A 19,743-nucleotide genomic window follows, 5' to 3' on the forward strand; every position below is an offset into this window, starting at 1 on the left:
CGTGCCTCCTTGAGGCCTAGTGTCTCTTTCTCTAGCAACCGCTGGCGGATTTGGGAGGACAGCATACCTGCAACGAATGCATCCCGGATCAAAAGTTCTGTGTGGTCGTTGGCTGAAACAGTTCCTACCTAACACCAGGGGCGCACGGTAGAATTCACCCAGTGATTCCCCGGGGATTTGCCGTCTCGTCGCTAGCAGATGTCGGGCGTAGGCCTGGTTTACTGGGCGAATATAGTGTCCTTTCAGCAGGGCCATCACGGCCTCGAAATTGTCCGCATCCTCGCTGAGGCTGTAGATCTCCGGGCTTACCCTCGAGTGGAGAACCTGCATCTTCTGGTCCTCCGTGGGTGTAGTCGTGGCCGTCCTGAGGTACCCGTTGAAGCACGCCAGCCAGTGTTTGAAGCTTGCTGCTGAGTTTGCCGCGTGGGGGCTGGTTTGCAGACACTCCGGCTTGATTCGGAGCTCCATTCTTTAAAATCTAGTCCAATAAATTGATGCTTGATCAATGACTCCAGATGCGAGATTGGATGACAATTGAAGGCTGTATTGGACTAGATGTTTCCCCCAGCAGCGCAGGTACAGAATGCAGCTGCTGGGGAGTCACAGGCTCTTATACTCCGCCTTACTGAGTGGAACCAGCAGGCAGGCTTCACCAATGATCTTGCTGTCTCAGGTACCTCCCACACCAATGGTCCTAAAGCATCAACCTGACAGTCAGGGTGTATATATCAGTTAGCACCTTCTACACGTGGCTCAGAGCTAGTCTGGTCTAGATATTTATAGTTAGCACACTTAGATTAGTAGAGTGTCAACCCACAGCAAGCTGTGTGCACTGCTCAGGAAGTTCAATAAAACGGATTGAACTAACATCAAGTTTGGTGTCTACTTTCAAGTACAACTGCATCCAGTTGCAGTCCCTGTTACCCCAGGGGGAATAACACGACAGTGGCCTGGAATGCACTGCCAAGTGAGATGGTTGAGGCAGATACGTTTAAAAATAAATTTAGAGTACCCAATTCATTTTTCCAATTAAGGGGCAATTTAGCATGGCCAATCCACCTACCCTGCACATCTTTGGGTCGTGGGGGTAAAACCCACCCAAACACGGGGAGAATGTGAAAACTCCACACGGACAGTGACTCAGAGTCAGGATCGAACCTGTGACCTTGGCGCAGTGAGGCTAACCACTGTGCCACCGTGCTGTCTGAGGCACATATGTTAGCAACCTTTAAGGCTTATCTGAATAGACACATGAACAGACGGGTGATAGATCTGTACTTTGGTCAATATATCTTATGTGTCGCCGCAATATATATCAAGTCAGAACTTAAAACTGAGCTTCATCCGTGAAGTAAATTGTAGTTTTATTCAGTCAGTTTTCAGATGTTTCTTGATCAAGTCAGTTTGCTTGCAAATACAGAGTTTTAAAAAAGTTTATTTTGTCCAAGCAGGTACAGATGACTGAGTTAAATTCAATACAAATTACAGTTCTTGATGATTTCTTCAAATCAAAATACACAATACAGAGAAGTTGAAAATAGACAAAATGGCGGCTTTCAGAGCAAAGTGCAGGAAATATTTAAAGAAAGGAAGTAAGATGATGTGGGCAGCACGACAGCACAAGTGATTAGCACTGTGGCTTCACAGCGCCAGGGACCCAGGTTCGATTCCCCGCTGGGTCACTGTCTGTGCGGAGTCTGCACGTTCTCCTCGTGTCTGTGTGGGTTTCCTCCGGGTGCTCCGGTTTCCTCCCACAGTCCAAAGACGTGCAGGTTAGGTGGATTGGGGTTAGGAGGTTAGGAGGGGATATTGAGGTACGGGGATAGGGTGGCAGTGAGGGCTTAAGTGGGTCAGTGCAGACTCAATGGGCCGAATGGCTTCCTTCTGAACTGTATGTTCTATGATTCCGGAATGAATTGTTCAAATCCGCAACTATTTTTAAGGTAATTGCTATCATTAATGTTCTGTCCCCTTTCTGTCTGTGATTGGGTCATTATAATTATAGTTCATTTTATTCCATAGAAATGGCTGTCAATCAAATTTTGGTATGGTGTGATGTGATCTCCCATTCCCACCAAACTTTATCCGTTGTCATGAAAACTGAACTCGGAACAGTGCCCAGATTTACATACTAACGAATGTGTCCTTGCTTGTGTTTTAATCTGATCATTCTCATGCTATTCAGCCGTTTTCACTGTTTGTCTGTTTGAACTGTGTGACTTTAATGAACCATTTTGATCCTGAACCACTTTAATAAGTCATTTTGATTTTGAACCATTTCTTCCATTTAAACTTATATATTAAAAGCTAGAGTTCTATCCCGGGGTTTAGAAGGATACAAGCGGTTGGTCTAGATAGGACACGTGATTGGCGCAGGCTTGGAGGGCTGAAGGGCCTGTTCCTGTGCTGTATTGTTCTTTGTTCTTTGTATCCACAGGTTCCCCATTATCCACCTTGCTGGTTACATCTTCAAAGAACTCAAGCAAGTTTGTCAAGCATGACATACCCTTCATGAAACCATGCTGACAATGTTGGATTGAGCTTTATCTTTCCAAATGTTCAGTTATCTCCTCCTTAATGATTGATTCCAGCAATTTCCCCCCCACGGAGGTGAAGCTAAGCAGTCGATAGTTTCCTACTTCTTGCCTATCTCCCTTTTTGAATAGGGGAGTTACATTAGTGTTTCCAATCCACCAGGACCTTTTCAGAATCCAAGGAATTCTGAAATATTATAACCAATGCTGCCACGTCCTTTAATACCCTAGGGTGCAGACCATCAGATCCCGGAGACTTATCTGCCCTTAATCCCATCAGTTTATTCAATGCCGTCTCCCTAGTGATGGTTATTGCTCCAAATTCCTCTGCATTAACTGCAGTTTTTGGAATTTTTTTTATTATCCTCTACTGTGAAAGCAGAGGCAAAATCCTGGTTCAGTGCCTCCGCCATCTCTGTCTTCCCCATTATTATCTCAGCAGTATCACCCTCTAAAGGGCCAACATTTGTGACTGTGAAATGCCTCAGGTTGTTTTGTGTTACCAATGCTGCTATATAAATGCAAGTCATTGCTCACTGTCTGCTTCCTCCTCCCGCAATCTTTGTTTCTAGATGTGCCGAGCGTCATTTTCCACGCAAAGGTGTCCAACAACAAGAATCCAGAGACAAAAAAACACATAATTTATGACTCAATCATTCTCAACAAAGGATCTGCCTACAGCCCCTCCACCGGGAAGTTCACTGCTCCTGTGTCGGGCACCTATTGGTTCGCATACTCACTGCTTGGGTTACTAACGGCGCAGAACACTGTTGTGTCCCTGATGAGGAATCAAGAGAAACAGAGTTACATACACAGTGTACTGAACCAGAGCCAGGCCCAGACAGCGGCCATGATCACAATACTGCCCCTTCACAAAGGCGACAAGGTCTGGCTCAATCTGCAAAAGGGAAAGGCATGGACTGGAGACGGGTCCTTGAGTTTTCAGGGAGTCCTCTTGGAAGCCAGTGAGGCCTGAGCTCACAGCTGGCGGGGTGGGTGGGGGGGGGGGGGGGGGGGGGGGAATGCTCTGGCTTTTCTCTTGCGAGGGAAGTTATGCTCCCTCCAATCAAACCTTGTCAAATCCGGGGGAAAATTTTATTCCCTTCTTCGGAGGGTTTCAATTTTTGTGAACAATCCGGAGAGCTCGACAGAAACCTTCCAACAGGACCCTCATTCCAGAATCCCCTCCAGCCAACACTCAAAATGCCTCATTAGGACCTCTCCTTCTAAATCCCCATCGGGTCCCCTCACTCCAACACTCCAAATCCTCCATCTGGATCCCACCCTCCAACACTCCAAATCCCCCATCGGGATCCCCTCCTCCAAATCCCCCATCTGGACCCCTCCCTCCAAACCCTCCATTGGGACCCCTTCCTCCAAATCTCCCATCTGCACTCTCCCCCTCCAACACTCCAAATCCCCATCGGGACCCTCCCTCCAAATCCCCAGCAGAACCACCTCCCTACAACACTCCAAATTCCCAATCAGGACCCCCCCACCACTCCCCCCCCCCACTCCAAATCCCCATCGGGACCCTCCCTCCAAATCCCCAGCAGAACCACCTCCCTACAACACTCCAAATCCCCAATCAGGACCCCCCCCCCCCCCCCACTCCAAATCCCCATCGGATCTCGCTCCAAATCCCGCATCGGGACCCCATCTTCCACCACTCCAAATCTCCCATCGGGACCCTCCCTCCAAATCCCCAGCAGAACCACCTCCCTACAACACTCCAAATCCCCCAACGGGAGCCTCACATCCCTCCCCCCCCCCCCCCCCCCCTTCAAATCCCCATCGGACCCTCCCTCCAAACCCACAATGAGACTCCTATTTCCAAATCCCCTATTAGAACTGCTCCCTCCAACACACCAAATCCTCCATTGCGTCCCCTCCCTCCAAATCCCCCATCGGGACCCCTCCCTCCAACACTTGAAATCTCCCATCAGGACCCCTCCCTCCAACAGTCCAAATCCCCCATCAGGACCCCTCCCTCCAACACTCCAAATCCCCCATTGGGACCCCTCCCTCCAACACTCCAAATCTCCCATCAGGACCCCTCTCTCCAACACACCAAATCCTCCATTGGGACCCCTCCCTCTAACACTTCAAATCCTCCACCGGGACCCCTCCCTCCAACACACCAAATCCTCCATTGGGACCCCTCCCTCTAACACTTCAAATCCTCCATCGGGACCCCTCCCTCCAACACTCCAAATCCTCCATCGGGACCCCTCCCTCCAACATTCCAAATCCTCCATCAGGATCCCTCCCTCTAACACTCCAAATCCTCCATTGGGACCTCTCCCTCCAACACTCCAAATCCTCCATTGGGACCCCTCCCTCCAACACTCCAAATCTCCCATCAGGACCCCTCTCTCCAACACACCAAATCCTCCATTGGGACCCCTCCCTCTAACACTTCAAATCCTCCATCGGGACCCCTCCCTCCAACACTCCAAATCCTCCATCGGGACCCCTCCCTCCAACACTCCAAATCCTCCATCGGGACCCCTCCCTCCAACATTCCAAATCCTCCACCGGGACCCCTCCCTCCAACACTCCAAATCCTCCATCGGGACCCCGCCCTCCAACACTCCAAATCCTCCATCGGGACCCCTCCCTCCAACACTCCAAATCCTCCATCGGGACCCCTCCCTCTAACACTTCAAATCCTCCATCGGGACCCCTCCCTCTAACACTCCAAATCTCCCATCAGGACCCCTCCCTCCAACACTGCAATTCCTCCATCGGGACCCCTCCCTCCAACACTCCAAACCTCCATCGGGACCCCTCCCTCCAACATTCCAAATCCTCCATCGGGACCCCTCCCTCTAACACTTCAAATCCTCCATCGGGACCCCTCCCTCTAACACTCCAAATCTCCCATCAGGTCCCCTCCCTCCAACACTCCAATTCCTCCATCGGGACCCCTCCCTCCAACACTCCAAACCCCCATCGGGACCCCTCCCTCTAACACTCCAAATCTCCCATTGGGACCCCTCCCTCCAACACTCCAAATCCTCCATCGGGACCCCTCCCTCCAACACTCCAAATCTCCCATCAGGACCCCCTCCCTCCAACACTCCAAATCCTCCATCGGGACCCCTCCCTCTAACACTCCAAATCCTCCATCAGGACACCTCCCTCCAACACTCCAAATCCTCCATCGGGACCCCTCCCTCCAACATTCCAAATCTCCCATCAGGACACCTCCCTCCAACACTCCAAATCCTCCATTGGGACCCCTCCCTCTAACACTCCAAATCCTCCATCGGGACCCCTCCCTCCAACATTCCAAATCCTCCATTGGGACCCCTCCCTCTAACACTCCAAATCCTCCATCAGGACACCTCCCTCCAACACTCCAAATCCTCCATCGGGACCCCTCCCTCCAACACTCCAAATCCTCCATCGGGACCCCTGTCTTGAGGGATGTGGTTCTTTTCTGGAACAGGCCACTATTTGTTGCCCACCTCAGCTGCCCGTGACCTGCGTGGTTGTTGGGCAATTTCAGAGAGGCAGTTAAGAATCAGACTGGATATCAGATGTAGGCTGGAGTGGGTAAGGATGGCAGATTTCCTTCACTAAAGGCCATCCGTGAAACAGATGGGTTTCCCGACAACCGATTATAGTTTCATGGTCACCGTTACTGAGACGAGATTAATATATTTCAGATTTATAGACTCAGTTCAAATTCCATCAGCTGCCATGGGGGAATTTGAACCCATGTCCCCGGAGTAAATAGCCTGTGCCTCTCGATTACTGGTCTGCTGGTACTACCTCTCACTGTCTCCCCCATCTGCACTAATAAATTTTCTGTATCAAAAGAGTTTAAGTGTGCCAATTTATATTGTATTCACTTTAATAACTAACATGGAAGCCATTTTGATACTGTCATGTGGCTAAAGAAGCCATTTTGATTTTGCATTGACTACATACACTCATCAAATTATTGTGTTAAGATAGTAACCAGTCATAAAACAGATGATTGTACGGATCTACAATTAATGATTCTCCAATCATACGAATAAAATTGTATTTTTATTTAGGACTTTTCATTTAAAGCTTGTTAACTTGTTAATTCCTGTAAGTTTCTTTGATGGTGTGAGGAGGAGCAGCTTCTGATATGTTATTCCAGCAGCGTAAAGTTTGGGACCCTGATACGTCCCGATAGAGTGTGTCAATACTTCAAAGAGATTGTCTTCCTCTATCCATCCCCGCACTCCCTTCTACCCATCCCCGCTCTCTCTTCCTTCTACTCATCCCCCCCTCTCGCTCTATCCACCCCCGCATTTCCTCCCTCTATCCATCCCATCCACCCCCATTGTCACTGCATCTACTCTTCCCTGGTCTTCCCCTCTATCCATTATGGGACGTAACCTCGCTGATGTTATGTACGAGACTGTTTTGTCCTGAAAGACTGGTTTTGTATGGTGTATTTTTGGGGATAGTAGAGGGAAATGTTTGCAGAAACAGTGAAAACTCGACCCTCTCTTTCCTTAAACAACAATAAAAATGATTATTAAAGTGGAAGAAAGGTACTGAAACACTACAAAGAACAATCTCAAACTTTGACATATTAACAGTAAGTATTTAGACCCTTGAAGACAGGAAACCCAAAAGCATCTGTTTCGTCGTAATCCTAAACTTAATTGATCCCCAGATATTGGAATCTGTTTTAGGCCTGTTTAAATAGCATTCCCTCCAGCTCTGCCCCTCTCCCTTCCGGGTTCACTAGGAAGATTTCACTTTTGCTCAGGTTGCGTTTGTAACCCAAGAAAGTTCCAAACTCTTTCAGGAGCTTCATGATCCCCTCCATGCTGCTTTGGGGGTCCGAGACGTAGATGAGCAGGTCACCCACATAGAGACTCTGGACGGAATTGTCCGGCCTTATTTGCCCAGCGACCGGAGAATCCCGCCCGGGTCAATGGATTTTCCATTCAATGCGACTCACCTGTGGCGATCTTGCGGCAGGCAGGGTGTGGTGAACGTATTGTACCAACCATTCACCACTGTATTACATTGTATCACGCTGTTGCCCATGTGGGCTCCACCTATGGACCATTGTACTGTACTACACGGAATGTATCATGTTGGTGCCCTTGTGGGCTCCTCCCCTGGCTCCGTCCCCTTGAGGGGAGGTATAAAGAGCAGCCGCCCTGTAGGCGGCTCTCATTGCTGAGCAGTCGCAGGCAGGCATTGTTCTAATTGATTAAAGCCACTGTTCACTTCAACTCTGTCTCGCGTGAATTGATGGTCGCATCGCAGGGCAAGAGAATCTACCCCCCTGTGCTCTCTGTCCACTCTCTTGATCCTCTTCCAATTTTTCACTCTTCTGTGGGCGATCGGCAATGGTTCGATCGCCAGGGTGAATAGGAGTGGGGACAGTGGGCATCCCTGCCTTGCGCCTCTGTGCAGCTGGAAGTATTTAGAGCTGGTGGAATTGGTCCTCACGTTTGCCATGACAGCGCTGTACAGGAGTTTTACCCATGTGGCGAATCCTGCTCCAAGCCCAAACTGCTCCAGTACCTCAATGAAGTACTTCCATTCGACTCTGTCGAAGGTTTTTTTTGCAACCTTTAATATCCCACTCAATCTATCCCACTCTTTCCCTCACACCCCACACCCTTTAATATCCCACCCAATCTAATCCCACTCTTTCCCTCATTCCCCACGTCCTTTAATATCCCACCCAATCTAATCCCACTCTTTCCCTCACATATCCCACCCAGTCTAATCCCACTATCCACCTCACTCCCCACACCCTTTAATATCCCACCAATCAAATCCTCCTCATTCCTCTCTTGGTAGCCATTTTTGGTTGGATAATGATTTAACCTGACCAATTTTTGATTCTTTCATTTTATATTGACTGTCATCACTGACAAGGTTAAGGAAGCCATTTTGACAATTGGCTATTACAATGACGCAGTGGTTAGCACTACTGCCTGTCATGTGAGAGTACCTTTAAGAAATGAATGTTTAAGCAATGTATCTTTAGGAAATGGAGCACCTCATATTACTGAAGTGATGTCAGAGGGTGGAGGTACCTGAGTTGAGCTCACTTCTGCTTTTTGGGAGTTAGTTTCAGTTCTGAGGAAAAGAGCTTGAGTGTGTCTGTGTTTGCAGTATGAGCTAGTGCCTGAAGCTTATAGACAAAGGTTTAGAAATGTAAGGAAAGAATTTGGTCAAACTTACATGGAGTTTGAAAGGCTCAAACAGAGTAATTTTGATAGGTGGATAAAGGCTTTGAAAATAGACCAAACGTATGAAGCTCTCAGATAAATTATACTTTTGGAGGAGTTTAAAAATTCAATTCCTGATGTAGTGTGAACTCTTGTGGAAGAACAGAGGGTTAAAACTGTGAGATTAGGAGCAGAAATGGCAGATGATTATGAATTAGTTCATAAATCAAAGATTGGTTTCCGACATCAGTTTCAGCCGGTGAGGGATAGAAACTGGGGGCATGAGAAATACTCACGTGGTAAAGATAAAGATGATCTGATGGGAGATAATAAGGAGAGTGTACCTCAGATTAAAAAAGAAATCCAGGAGGGTGGAAAAGAAATGAAAAGGTTCAAATGTTTTCACTGTAATAAACTAGGCCATGTAAAGTCACAGGGTTGGTGGTTGAAGAAAAGCACTGGAAAGGCTGATGTGGTAAAACAGGATAAGACAGTTGGATTTGTTAGAGTGGTAAAGGAAAGCCCAAGGGAAGCAAAGGAGGTGCAAAAGATTGTACAGCCTGGTCATGAAGTAATTGTTAAGAAGGTGCCAGATGTCTTTAAAGAATTTATTTATGTGGTAAAGTTTACTCATGTGTACCAGGAGGAGCAGGTAAAGCAGTCACAATTTTAAGAGATACAGGGGCTAGTCAATCTTTAATGGTAAGAGATGAGGAATTATGTAATTTGGGAAGAATGTTGCCAGAAAAGGTGGTGATATGTGGAATTCAGGGTGAGAGGAGTAGCATTCCATTATATAAGGTAAGGTTGGAAAGTCCAGTGAAGAGTGGTGAAGTGGTAGTAGGAGTAATAGAGAAACTATCTTGTCCAGGAATACAGTTTATCTTGGGTAATGATATAGCTGGATCGCAGGTAGGAGTGATGCCTACTGTGGTTGATAAGCCAGTGGAAAATCAGACAACTGAAGTGTTGAAGGACGAATATCCTGGGATTTTTCCAGATTGTGTAGTAACCCGGTCGCAAAGTCACAGGTTAAGACAAGAGGAGAAATCAAAGAGTGAAGATGAAGTTGAAGTGCAATTATCAGAAACGATTTTTGATCAGATGGTTGAAAAAGAACAAGAACAGGTGGAGGATGAGGTGGATATTTTTAGTTCAGGAAAATTGGCGGAGTTACAACAGAAAGATGTAGAAATAAAATGGCTATATCAGAAAGCATATACGGAAGAGGAATCTGAGAGTATACCAGAGTGTTATTACCGTAAAAGTGATGCCTTGATGAGAAAATGGAGACCTGTACATATGCAGGTGGATGAAAAGTGGGCAGAAGTTCATCAAGTAGTATTGCCGGTAGGGTATAGAAAAGAGGTGTTGCGAGTTGCACATGTGGTACCAGTGGGAGGTCATTTGGGAATAAGGAAAACTCAAGCTAAAATCCAGAAACATTTTTATTGGCCTGGACTACATAAAGATGTAGTTAAATTTTGTCAATCATGTCACACATGTCAAGTGATAGGGAAACATCAAGCAGTGATAAAACCAGCGCCCTTAATACCCATTCCAGCATTTGAGGAACCTTTTACACGGGTTCTAATTGATTGTGTAGGATTGCTTCCGAAAACAAAAAGTGGGAATCAATATCTTTTGACTATAATGGATGTGTCTACTAGGTTTCCAGAGGACATTCCAGTCCTTAATATTACAGTTAAAAGGATTGCGGAGGAGTTACTTAAATTCTTTACTAGATATGGACTACCCACAGAAATTCAATTGGATCAAGGATCGAATTTTACTTCAAAGTTATTCAAAGAAGTTATGGATAGCTTAGGAATAAAACAATTTAAATCAACTGCGTACCATCCAGAATTGCAGGGAGTGTTAGAAAGGTGGCATCAGACATTAAAGACAATGTTGAGGGCGTATTGTGAAGATTATCCAGAGGATTGGGATGAAGGAATTCCATTTGTATTGTTTGCAATTAGGGATGCACCTAATGAGTCTACCAAATTTAGTCCTTTTCAACTCATTTTTGGTCATGAGGTAAGAGGACCACTTAAATTGATTAAGGAAAAATTGGTGGGTGAGAAATCGGAAATTACACTATTGAATTACGTGTCAAATTCTAGGGAACGATTAAATAGAGCAGGTGAATTGGCTAGACAACATTTGAAAGTTGCACAAAATGTGATGAAATGGGTAGCGGACAAAAAATCCAAAGTTCGTAGTTTTGTCAGTGGGGATAAAGATTTAGTGTTGTTATCAGTGGTAGGTGAACCTTTAAAAGCTAGATTTTGTGGACCGTATCAGATTGAAAGGAAATTAAGGGAGGTGAATTATGTGGTTAAAAACACCAGATAGAAGGAAGGCTCACAGAGTGTCATGTGAATATTCTTAAAAGGTACTTTGAAAGGGAAGGAGAGAAAATGGAAGTTTTAATGATTCTATCTCAAAGTGACGAACCAAATCCAGATGACTTGAATTTGACATACCTCAAACTAAATTGGAAAATGAGGACGTTCTTAAAAATTGGGATGAATTGTTAAGTTACCTTCCAGAGGAAAAACGAACTGACCTGAAAGAGTTATTGATATCACATGGGCAAGTTTGTAGAGATAAATTGGGAGTACTAAAATGGCTGTACATGATGTAGATGTGGGAAATGCTGTTCCTATCAAACAACATCTATATAGACTTAATCCTTTAAAATTGGCAGAGGTTAACAGAGAGATTGAGAGTATGCTGAAAAATGGCAGCCAATGGAGCTCACCCATAGTGATGGTACCTAAACCAGACGGTACCCAACGGTTGGTTGTGGACTACAAAAAGGGGAATGCAGTTATAAGAATGGACTCTTACTCTTTCCCACGTTTGAAGGATTGCATTGAGAAAGTGGGACAATCTGCTTTTATTTCCAACTTCCAGATGATCGACTTCAGGAGGCGGGTTTGGTGATGAACCTAGCCGAAAGTGAATTTGGAGAAGCCTGAATCACTTTCCTTGCGGAGTTTCCGATACCCTCAAGATGAAGGGAAATAATGCGATTTCTTAACATGGGTGGATTTGATCGAACCTTTGTGCAAAGGTTTTGTGGCTTGATTACTCCACTGATGGACTTGCTAAAGAAACGTCAAAAATTTCAATGTACCCCAGACTTTCAACAGGCATGTGACTGCCTGAAAGCTGTGATCACCAATGCTCCTGTATTGGAGAATTGCAAGGGGGTCTGTGGTCAGATTGAACTAAAATATCTGATTCTAAAGAGAAATGCTGAGGAGTAGAGGAATGGATGGATCGTGCAGAGATTTTCTTGTTCAAAGAGACTGTCAATCGAGAAGGTTTTTGGTTGGAGGAAGAAGAACAGGAAAGATGGACTTTATTATTATGCCTGTTTGTGTGTGTTTTTTTTTGTGAAACGAAAAATATATTTACTGTCTACATTTCTTAGTGGATGGTGCAAAAGTGAAAAATGAAACCATCTTGAAGTTGATGGTTTATTTTTTTCTTGGGGGGAGGTGTCATATGAGAGTGCCTTTAAGAAATGGATGTTTAAGCAATGTACCTTTAAGAAATGAAGCAGCTTATATTACTGAAATGATGTCAGAGGGTGGGGAGCTGAGCTGAGATCACTTCTGTTTTTTGGGAGTTTGTTTCAGTTTTGAGGAAAAGAGCTTGGGGTGTGTCTGTGTTTGCAGTGAGCTGGATCTGCGGTAATCTCTGCCATGAAAGACTATCTCTGAATCATTTGGGTGATTTAAACTCATAATAGTAATGTCTTTAACCTGATGTGAGTCTGTTGTTAAAGGTGTTAAGTCTTTTGGAGGTTTGAAGGAACATTTTGAGGGATTATTTAGTGTTGTATTATTTTCGGGGTTATCTTTGGAGTAAGGGGTGGTAAATGATCCAATGTTAATTTAAAAAGGTTAAGTTGAATTCATGGAATAAACATTGTTTTGTGTTTAAAAACCCATGTGTCCATAATTGTAATACCACACCTGGAGACCAAGCCGTGTGCTTCAAAAGCAACAATACATTAAATGGAGAGGTTGGTTGAACTCCATGATACATTTTGGGGTTCTGAAAACGCCGCTCCCCATAACATGCCTCACGTCGCCGAGGACCCAGGTTCGATCCCAGTCCCGGGTCACTGTCCGTGTGGAGTTTGCACATTCTCCCTGTGTCTGCATGGGTCTCACCCCCGCACCCCAAAGATGTGCAGGGTAGGTAGATTGGCAACGCTAAATTTCCCCTTCATTGGAAAAAAAGAATTGGTACTCTTAAGTTTAAAAAAACGCTATTATGTGGCCAAATAATCAATTTTGTATTAACCAGAGTCCAACTGCTGGACTAAGACAGTGACCAGTCACAGCACATATCATTTTACAATTGGTGATCACTGAGTTACAATAAATCAATCAATTGTCATATTAGCAAGACTAGATTTTCATTTAGAATCCTTTACTGACCAATGGCACTGAGGACCCGGGTTCAATCCCAGCCCTGGGTCACTGTCTGTGTGGCATTTGCACATTCTCCCTGTGTCTACGTGGCTCTCTTCCCCACAACCCAAAGATGTGCAGGGTAGATGGATTAGCCACACTAAATTGCCTCTTAATTGGAACAAAAGTAATTTGGTACCCTAAATTTAAAAAAAAGAACCTTTTACTGAAAGCTTATTAAGTTGTCAATTATTGTAAGTCTCCAAGACTTGTAAACTGACCTAGATTTTTCAATATATTTTGATGGGATTTAGCTTGCCTGCTTATAATTGAACCATATTACTAACACACAAAATGATCAACAAAGTCAAACCACCATTTTGTGCTCACACCTTAATCTAAAAGAAGCCATTTGTGATGATAACAGCTGATGCCAATCTCTGCAATGTTTTGGTCCACTGCCCATTGTCCTCTGACCACTGGCACTTTGAAGGAGCAACGAGACAGCAACAGATGATTGTACTGAAGGAAATGCCTCGAATACTCTCTTCCCACTAACCTTCTCAGCATCTTTGAAATATGAATAGAATGCTAGTATTCGTTCAATTCCAGCCCCCATTATCTACTTGCCTATTAATTATGGATTCATCAATCACAATCAGTTAGAGTCCCCATGATCACATAGTCTGACCAAGCCAAGTCTGTGTCCCTCATCGTGTGGGTTCAGACAAGGAAACCAGATTGAAATACTCCACTGGTTTTGTGTCTAAGGTTATGTTTGCAGATCATTGGGCAAATCCATTGAAGTGAACCGTTGCAACATTGTTATCCAATTGGCTCTGAGGAACAACTTTGGATCGAGGGGAGATGACGCCAGAATTAGATACAAAAGAGGGTTTCAGCAACCATCTTGTCCTTGTATGCTGTTTTCTCAGGATGGGCAGGGATAGAATTCCTGCTGACGCAAGACTGGGTAGCGTAGCACTGTGCCCAAGGTCACAGTCAGAATCCTGTTGGTGAGGATCCCGGGACAGTCTCGTTCTGACACACAGTCAGAATTCCTGTTGGTGAGGATCCCGGGACAGTCTCGTTCTGACACACAGTCAGAATTCCTGTTGGTGAGGACTTGGTATAGTTTTGTTCTAACACACAGTAAGAATTCCTGTTGGTGTGGACCTCGGTACAGTTTCCATCTAATACAGTCAGAATTCCTGTTAGTCCGTACCCCCAGGGCCGGCCCAAGGCACCGGCAACTCGGGCAGTCGCCCGGGGCGCCATGTGCTAGGGGGCGCCAGAGACTCGGGTCCCGCGCATGTGCAGTTGGGCCGGTGCCAACCAGCGCATGCGCGGTGGCCGCCCCTCGGGCCCGCCCCCCCCCGCCTCGGGCCCGCCCCCCCCCGCCTCGGGCCCGGCCCCCCCCTCGGGCCCCCCCCCCCGCCTCGGGCTCCGCCCCGCCCCCCTGCCTCGGCCCCGCCCCCCCTCAGCCCCCCGCCCCCGCCCCCCCGAAGGGCGCCGAAGTTCAGCTTGCCCGGGGCGCCAGCAACCCTAGGGCCGGCGCTGCGTACCCCAGTACAGTATCCATCTAATACACAGTCAGAATGCTTGTTGGTGTGGACCCTGGTACATTTTCCATCTAATACACAGTCAGAATTGCTGTTGGTGACAACTCCGGGACAGTTTTGTTCTGATACACAGTAAACATTCCTGTTGATGCAGACACTGGAACAATTTTGTTCTGTTACAGTCAGAATTCCTGCCAATGTGTAGCTGGAAGTATTTAGAAGTAGTGGTGTTGGTCCGCACGTTCACCGTGGCCATGATGTACAGGAGTTTCACCCATGTGGTGAACCCTGCTCCGAGGCCAAACCGCTGTACTTCCACTCGACTCTGTCGAAGGCCTTTTCTGTGTCCCGAGAGATGGTAACCTCTGGTGTTCTCTCCCCAGATGGGGTCATTATCACGTTCAGCTGGCTTCTCATGTTCAATGTTAGCTATCTATCCTTAACAAAGCCCGCCTGATCCTCTGTGACGCATTGACATTAGGCAGCGAAATGGGCCTTGTTAGGGGCCAGGTTTAGAGAACCCCGAAGTGTGTCATGAAGTTCACCTGACCCACAACTTTAATAGATTGTGGTATGGGGAGCACACGGCCCACTCTACAGGTGTGGTACAGCAGAAATGGAAAAAGTATTTTTAAAGCAAAACAATGTTTATTCTATGAACTCAAGTTAACCTTTTTAAAACGTACAGTGAACATCTTAGCAACCATCAATTCAAATACAACCCCCAAAGACTACAACACTAAGTAATCCTTAGTAACACTAAGTAATGCTTACGCAGTCCTTTTAACATCCAGAAGACTTACAAAAACATAACCTTTAACAGAAGCACATCAGGTTAAAGTCACTACTGAGAACATTTATAATTCTGAATTCACCAAATAATCAAGAGATAGTCTTTACATGGCATAGAGAACAGCAGTACAGCTGCTTTGTCTGGCTTCAGCTCCAACACTGAAAACGAAACCAAAAAAACACAGACACACCCAAACTTTTCTGAAAGTGAAACTAAAAAGCAGAGCCAGAGCTCAGCTCCACCCACTCTCTGACATCACTGCAGTAACATGAGCAGCCAAACATTTCTTAAAGTGACATTCTCATGACAGCCTGTAGGACCCGCATTCAGTTGGGTCTTCGTCTTTCTTGGGTGTCAGTGATAGAGAGGCTTATGTTAGCGTTGGTGGCAGCATGCCCCTGCTCTTGCTAGTGAGTCTGTGAGCATCACCCGCAAGAGCGGAGCCTGTGCTAGTGTGTATGTTTTATAGAAGTCCGCTGGGAATCCATCTCACTCCGGCGCCTTCCCCGCCTGCATGGATTAAAGCTCTCGCTGACTTCCCCCAGTTGCAATGGTGCTTCCAGCCCCCATTTTCTGTCCTCACCCATGACTGGCATGTCCAGTCCATTGAGGAATTGTTTCATCCCAAGACCTCTTTGGGAGGGCTCGGAGGTGTACAGCCCTGGTAGAAGGCCTTGAATGTTTTGTTGTCCGTTTTAGACTCGGCTACTAGTCTGCTATTGTTGTCCCTAACCTGAGCTACTTCCCTCGTGGCTCCCTGCTTTCTCAGCTGGTGAACCAGAAGGCGGCTGGCTTTGTCTCCATGTTCATTGAAGGTTCCCCTGTGTCTGGCGGAGCTGGTATATTGTCTTCCTGGTGGAGAGCAGGTCAAAGTCATTTGTAGCTTTTTCCTCGCCACCAGAAGCTCTATGGTCGGGGCCTCGGAGTATCTCCGGTCCACCTCCTGTATGGAGCTGACCAGTTGTTGCCTAGCCGCCCTCTCCAGCCTGTCTATGCGTGCTTTATAAGCAATTATCTCACCCCTGATCACAGCCTTCAGCGCCTCCCAGAATGTGGAGGGTGAGACCTCCCCATTCTGGTTGTTGATAATATACTCCTGTATGGCCTACTATATTTTCTCGCAAAAGCGGGGGGAGGGGCACGGCCCAGCCCATCTCCAACCTCACGTCCACGTAATGTGGAGCGTGGTGGGAGATTACGATTATGGAGTATTCTACTCCTACTATCCCTGGAAGCACCGATTTCCCCACTACGAAGGCGACGATGTGCGAGTGTACCTGGTGTATCCGGGAGAAGGAGAACTCCTTCTCCCCGGGTGTATGTACCTCCATGAATCCACTCTCCCCATCTGCTCCATAAATGGGTTTAGTTTTTTCGCCATGTTTGATGTCTTCCCCGATTTGGGGTTTGATCTGTCCGTCCATGGGCCCTGTACACAGTTTAAGTCCCCCCCCATGATTATTCGGTGATTATCTATGTCGGGGATTTCCGCCCTGGTCTTCTTTATAAACTCCGTGTCTTCCCAGTGGGGAGCGTACACGTTGACCAGGATCACTGGTGCCTCATTCAGGACACCGCTGACTATGACGTACCGTCCCCACTGAGTCCGTAACTGTCCTCATTGCTGTGAACATCATCCTCTTATTTAACAGTATGGCTACCTCCCTGGCCCTCGTCCCGTAACAGGAATGGTAAGTCTGTCCCACCCTGCCCTTTCCTACCTGTAGTCGGTCCTTCTCCACCAGGTGTGGTTCCTGCAGGTAGACTATGTCGGCTTTCATACTTTTCAGGTGGGCGACGACTCTGGATCTTTTCACTGGGCTGTTAAGTCCCTTGACGTTCCAGGTGACTATCTTAATGGGGATTCTTGTTCCCCCCCTCCCCGTTCCTGCGGGATCAACCATAGTTACCTAGTGAATGCGCCCTGCACTCCAGGATTTCCCTTTGTTAGGGGACCGTCCAAAATGACCACAGTCACCGTACTCTCCATGAGGCCGGGCCCCTGCGCTCCGGGGTTTCCCTTTGTTTGGGGACCCTCCAAAGTGCCATCTTATTCCTTATCACCACGTGTGGCCTGTTGTAGCCAGCCTAATGCCTCCCCCATTGTCTCTTTTTCCCCTTTTGTTTCTGCTTCCTCCTGTCTCTTCCCCCCGTGCTATTGTTTTCCACCCCACAATCTCCTTCCCCCGTTTACCCCCCTAGCTATCCCCCGTTGGCGTTGTATACTGCCCCTGTCACCAGGCACTCACTCCTCAGCGGGCGATACGTCACTGCGCCCCCTCACTTGTACCTCCTGCTGCTAGCTTTCCTGCGAGTGTGGTGGCCCCCCTCTTAGAGTCGGTTTCAAACCTACCCTTCGTCTGCTGCATGTCGCCTCCCTCTTCCTCCTCCTCACCCTCTCTTGCGTTCCTCTGCGCTCGCCCCTTCCTTCCTACATTTTGGCTCCCAGATTCAGAGTGAGGTGGTAAAGTCCTGCACAAAGTGTCTCTCAGATCATTTCGGTCCCTCTGGGTGACCTTTTCACCGCTGTCTTTGTTGCTGTTTCCCAGCCTGTTCTCCTGGACAAATTTGGCTGCAGGGGTTGTGAAATAATGCTCCCAGCCCTGGAATGTGACCCAAAGTTTGGCCGGGTACAGCGTACCAAATTTCATATTTCTCTTGTACAGAGCCTCCTCCACTCTGTTGAATTCCACCCCGCTTTTGGCCAGGTCTGTCCCGATGTCCTGATAATTCCTGATGTGGTGACCTTCCCAGTTGCTGGTCTTTGATTGCCTGGCCAAGCGCAGGATTCTTTCCCAGTCTTGGTACCGATGCAATTTTGTGATTATTGCTCTCGGCTGCTCCCCGGCCGTGGGTTTCGGCCGGAGCGATCTGTGGGCGCTGTGTATTTCTGTCCCTTCCCACCAGGTTTTCCAGAATCTGGGCCACATAGTTCATGGGGTCCCTGCCTTTGGTTCCCTCCTGCAGGCTCACTATCCTTAAGTTCTAGTACCGTGATCGGTTCTCCTGTTGCTCTATTTTCCCCTTTAGACTTCCCTGCATCGTCACCAACCTCGCTATCTCTGTCTCTTGGGCGGCGATTCAGTCGCTCTGATCCATTGAGGCTCTTTCCAATTCCTTAATGGTCTATCCCTGGGCCTCCAGTTGTCTCTCTGCCTTGTCCAGGGCCATTTGCATGGTGGCCAGGGCCTCCACGACCGACACCCTACCCGCCGTTTTAATGTCGGTCTTGATTTTCTCCTTGAGCTCCCTTATCCCCCTGGTGAGGAACTTCCTCCATCCACCCTCTCCTCTGGCGAGGGGGAGCCCTGTGTGTGATTTTTTGGTCCTTTTCATTCTGGTGTGGCCGACAGTTCTTCACCTCGTGTGTCCGCTGTCTCAACTGCTCATTTCTCTGGGCCTCTTTGCGACCTCTGGAGCTATTGTTGCTCAGCATCGTCTCTTGTGCTGTTGTTAGATAAGATAAGGGAATGCTTTTTTCCCTGTTCCAGCAGCTATTTTGGGTAAAAGTGTCTAATTTCGGGTTCTTGGGAGGAGAGCAACCTTTCATGCTTCCACTCAACACATCACCGGAAGTCGTATTTATATAGTTAAAATTAGTCTGACAGAACATTGCCTTAAAAGCATTTCCTATTTAGACTCAGAAATAAATGCCCCTTTAGGCAACAATCCTTTCTAGATATTTAATTTGTGAAATAAAATAAAATAAGGCAAACCCACTGTTGCTGCAGGGAAGGTGTGTCACAAGGCTCCCCTCACTCCCACTCTGCTGTGGAAATTCAAGTTGCTTTAAACAAAACCTTACTTTCTGAAAGAACAGACACGGTTTCTGGCCTGTTGCTGGGGCTTATTTTGCTTGCTCGTACACTCTTCCAGCACACAGGAGCACATTGGGAGGTCTCACATGGCCACCCCCACACAGATTCTCTCATCTCTCCTGAAGCATTCTGTTCACTTTTATCTTAATTCCACTGTCCTTATCCTTCTTTGAAATTTACCTGCCCCAGAATATAAAAATCTACTATGTCTTCTCTGTTGTCCCCACTTGCAGGTGTTGTCTGAAATGTTAGACACTTCAATCAGTTATATTAAAACTCATTTACCCAGGTGCCGTTACTCATGAAATGAACAAAGGACAAGAGTGGATTTGTCCTTCAACCCAATTTTGTGACGGAATCTTTGTGGTGATCCACTGTGCTAACTGTGTGCACCTGTATTAGGGGATGTACGGTA

At 46.9% G+C, this 19,743-nt stretch overlaps 1 protein-coding gene across 2 annotated transcripts in view; it reads left to right on the plus strand.

The window, feature by feature from the left end:
- Positions 1 to 11,724, plus strand: part of LOC119975108 (complement C1q tumor necrosis factor-related protein 3-like) — a 61,297-nt gene extending 49,573 nt beyond the window's left edge. The window contains exon 4 of one of the 2 annotated variants that reach the window (XM_038814647.1): positions 11,642 to 11,724. In XM_038814647.1, the coding sequence (XP_038670575.1) occupies positions 11,642 to 11,706 (65 nt within the window). In that variant the 3' untranslated portion in view covers positions 11,707 to 11,724. Of the gene's footprint in view, positions 1 to 3,106; positions 3,516 to 11,641 lie in introns of those variants that run through there. The other variant, XM_038814646.1, reaches the window with a different exon arrangement.
- The last annotated feature ends 8,019 nt before the right edge of the window (positions 11,725 to 19,743 follow it).

The sequence above is a fragment of the Scyliorhinus canicula genome, chromosome 12, assembly GCF_902713615.1.
Source record: "Scyliorhinus canicula chromosome 12, sScyCan1.1, whole genome shotgun sequence".
Lineage (NCBI taxonomy): Eukaryota > Metazoa > Chordata > Chondrichthyes > Carcharhiniformes > Scyliorhinidae > Scyliorhinus > Scyliorhinus canicula.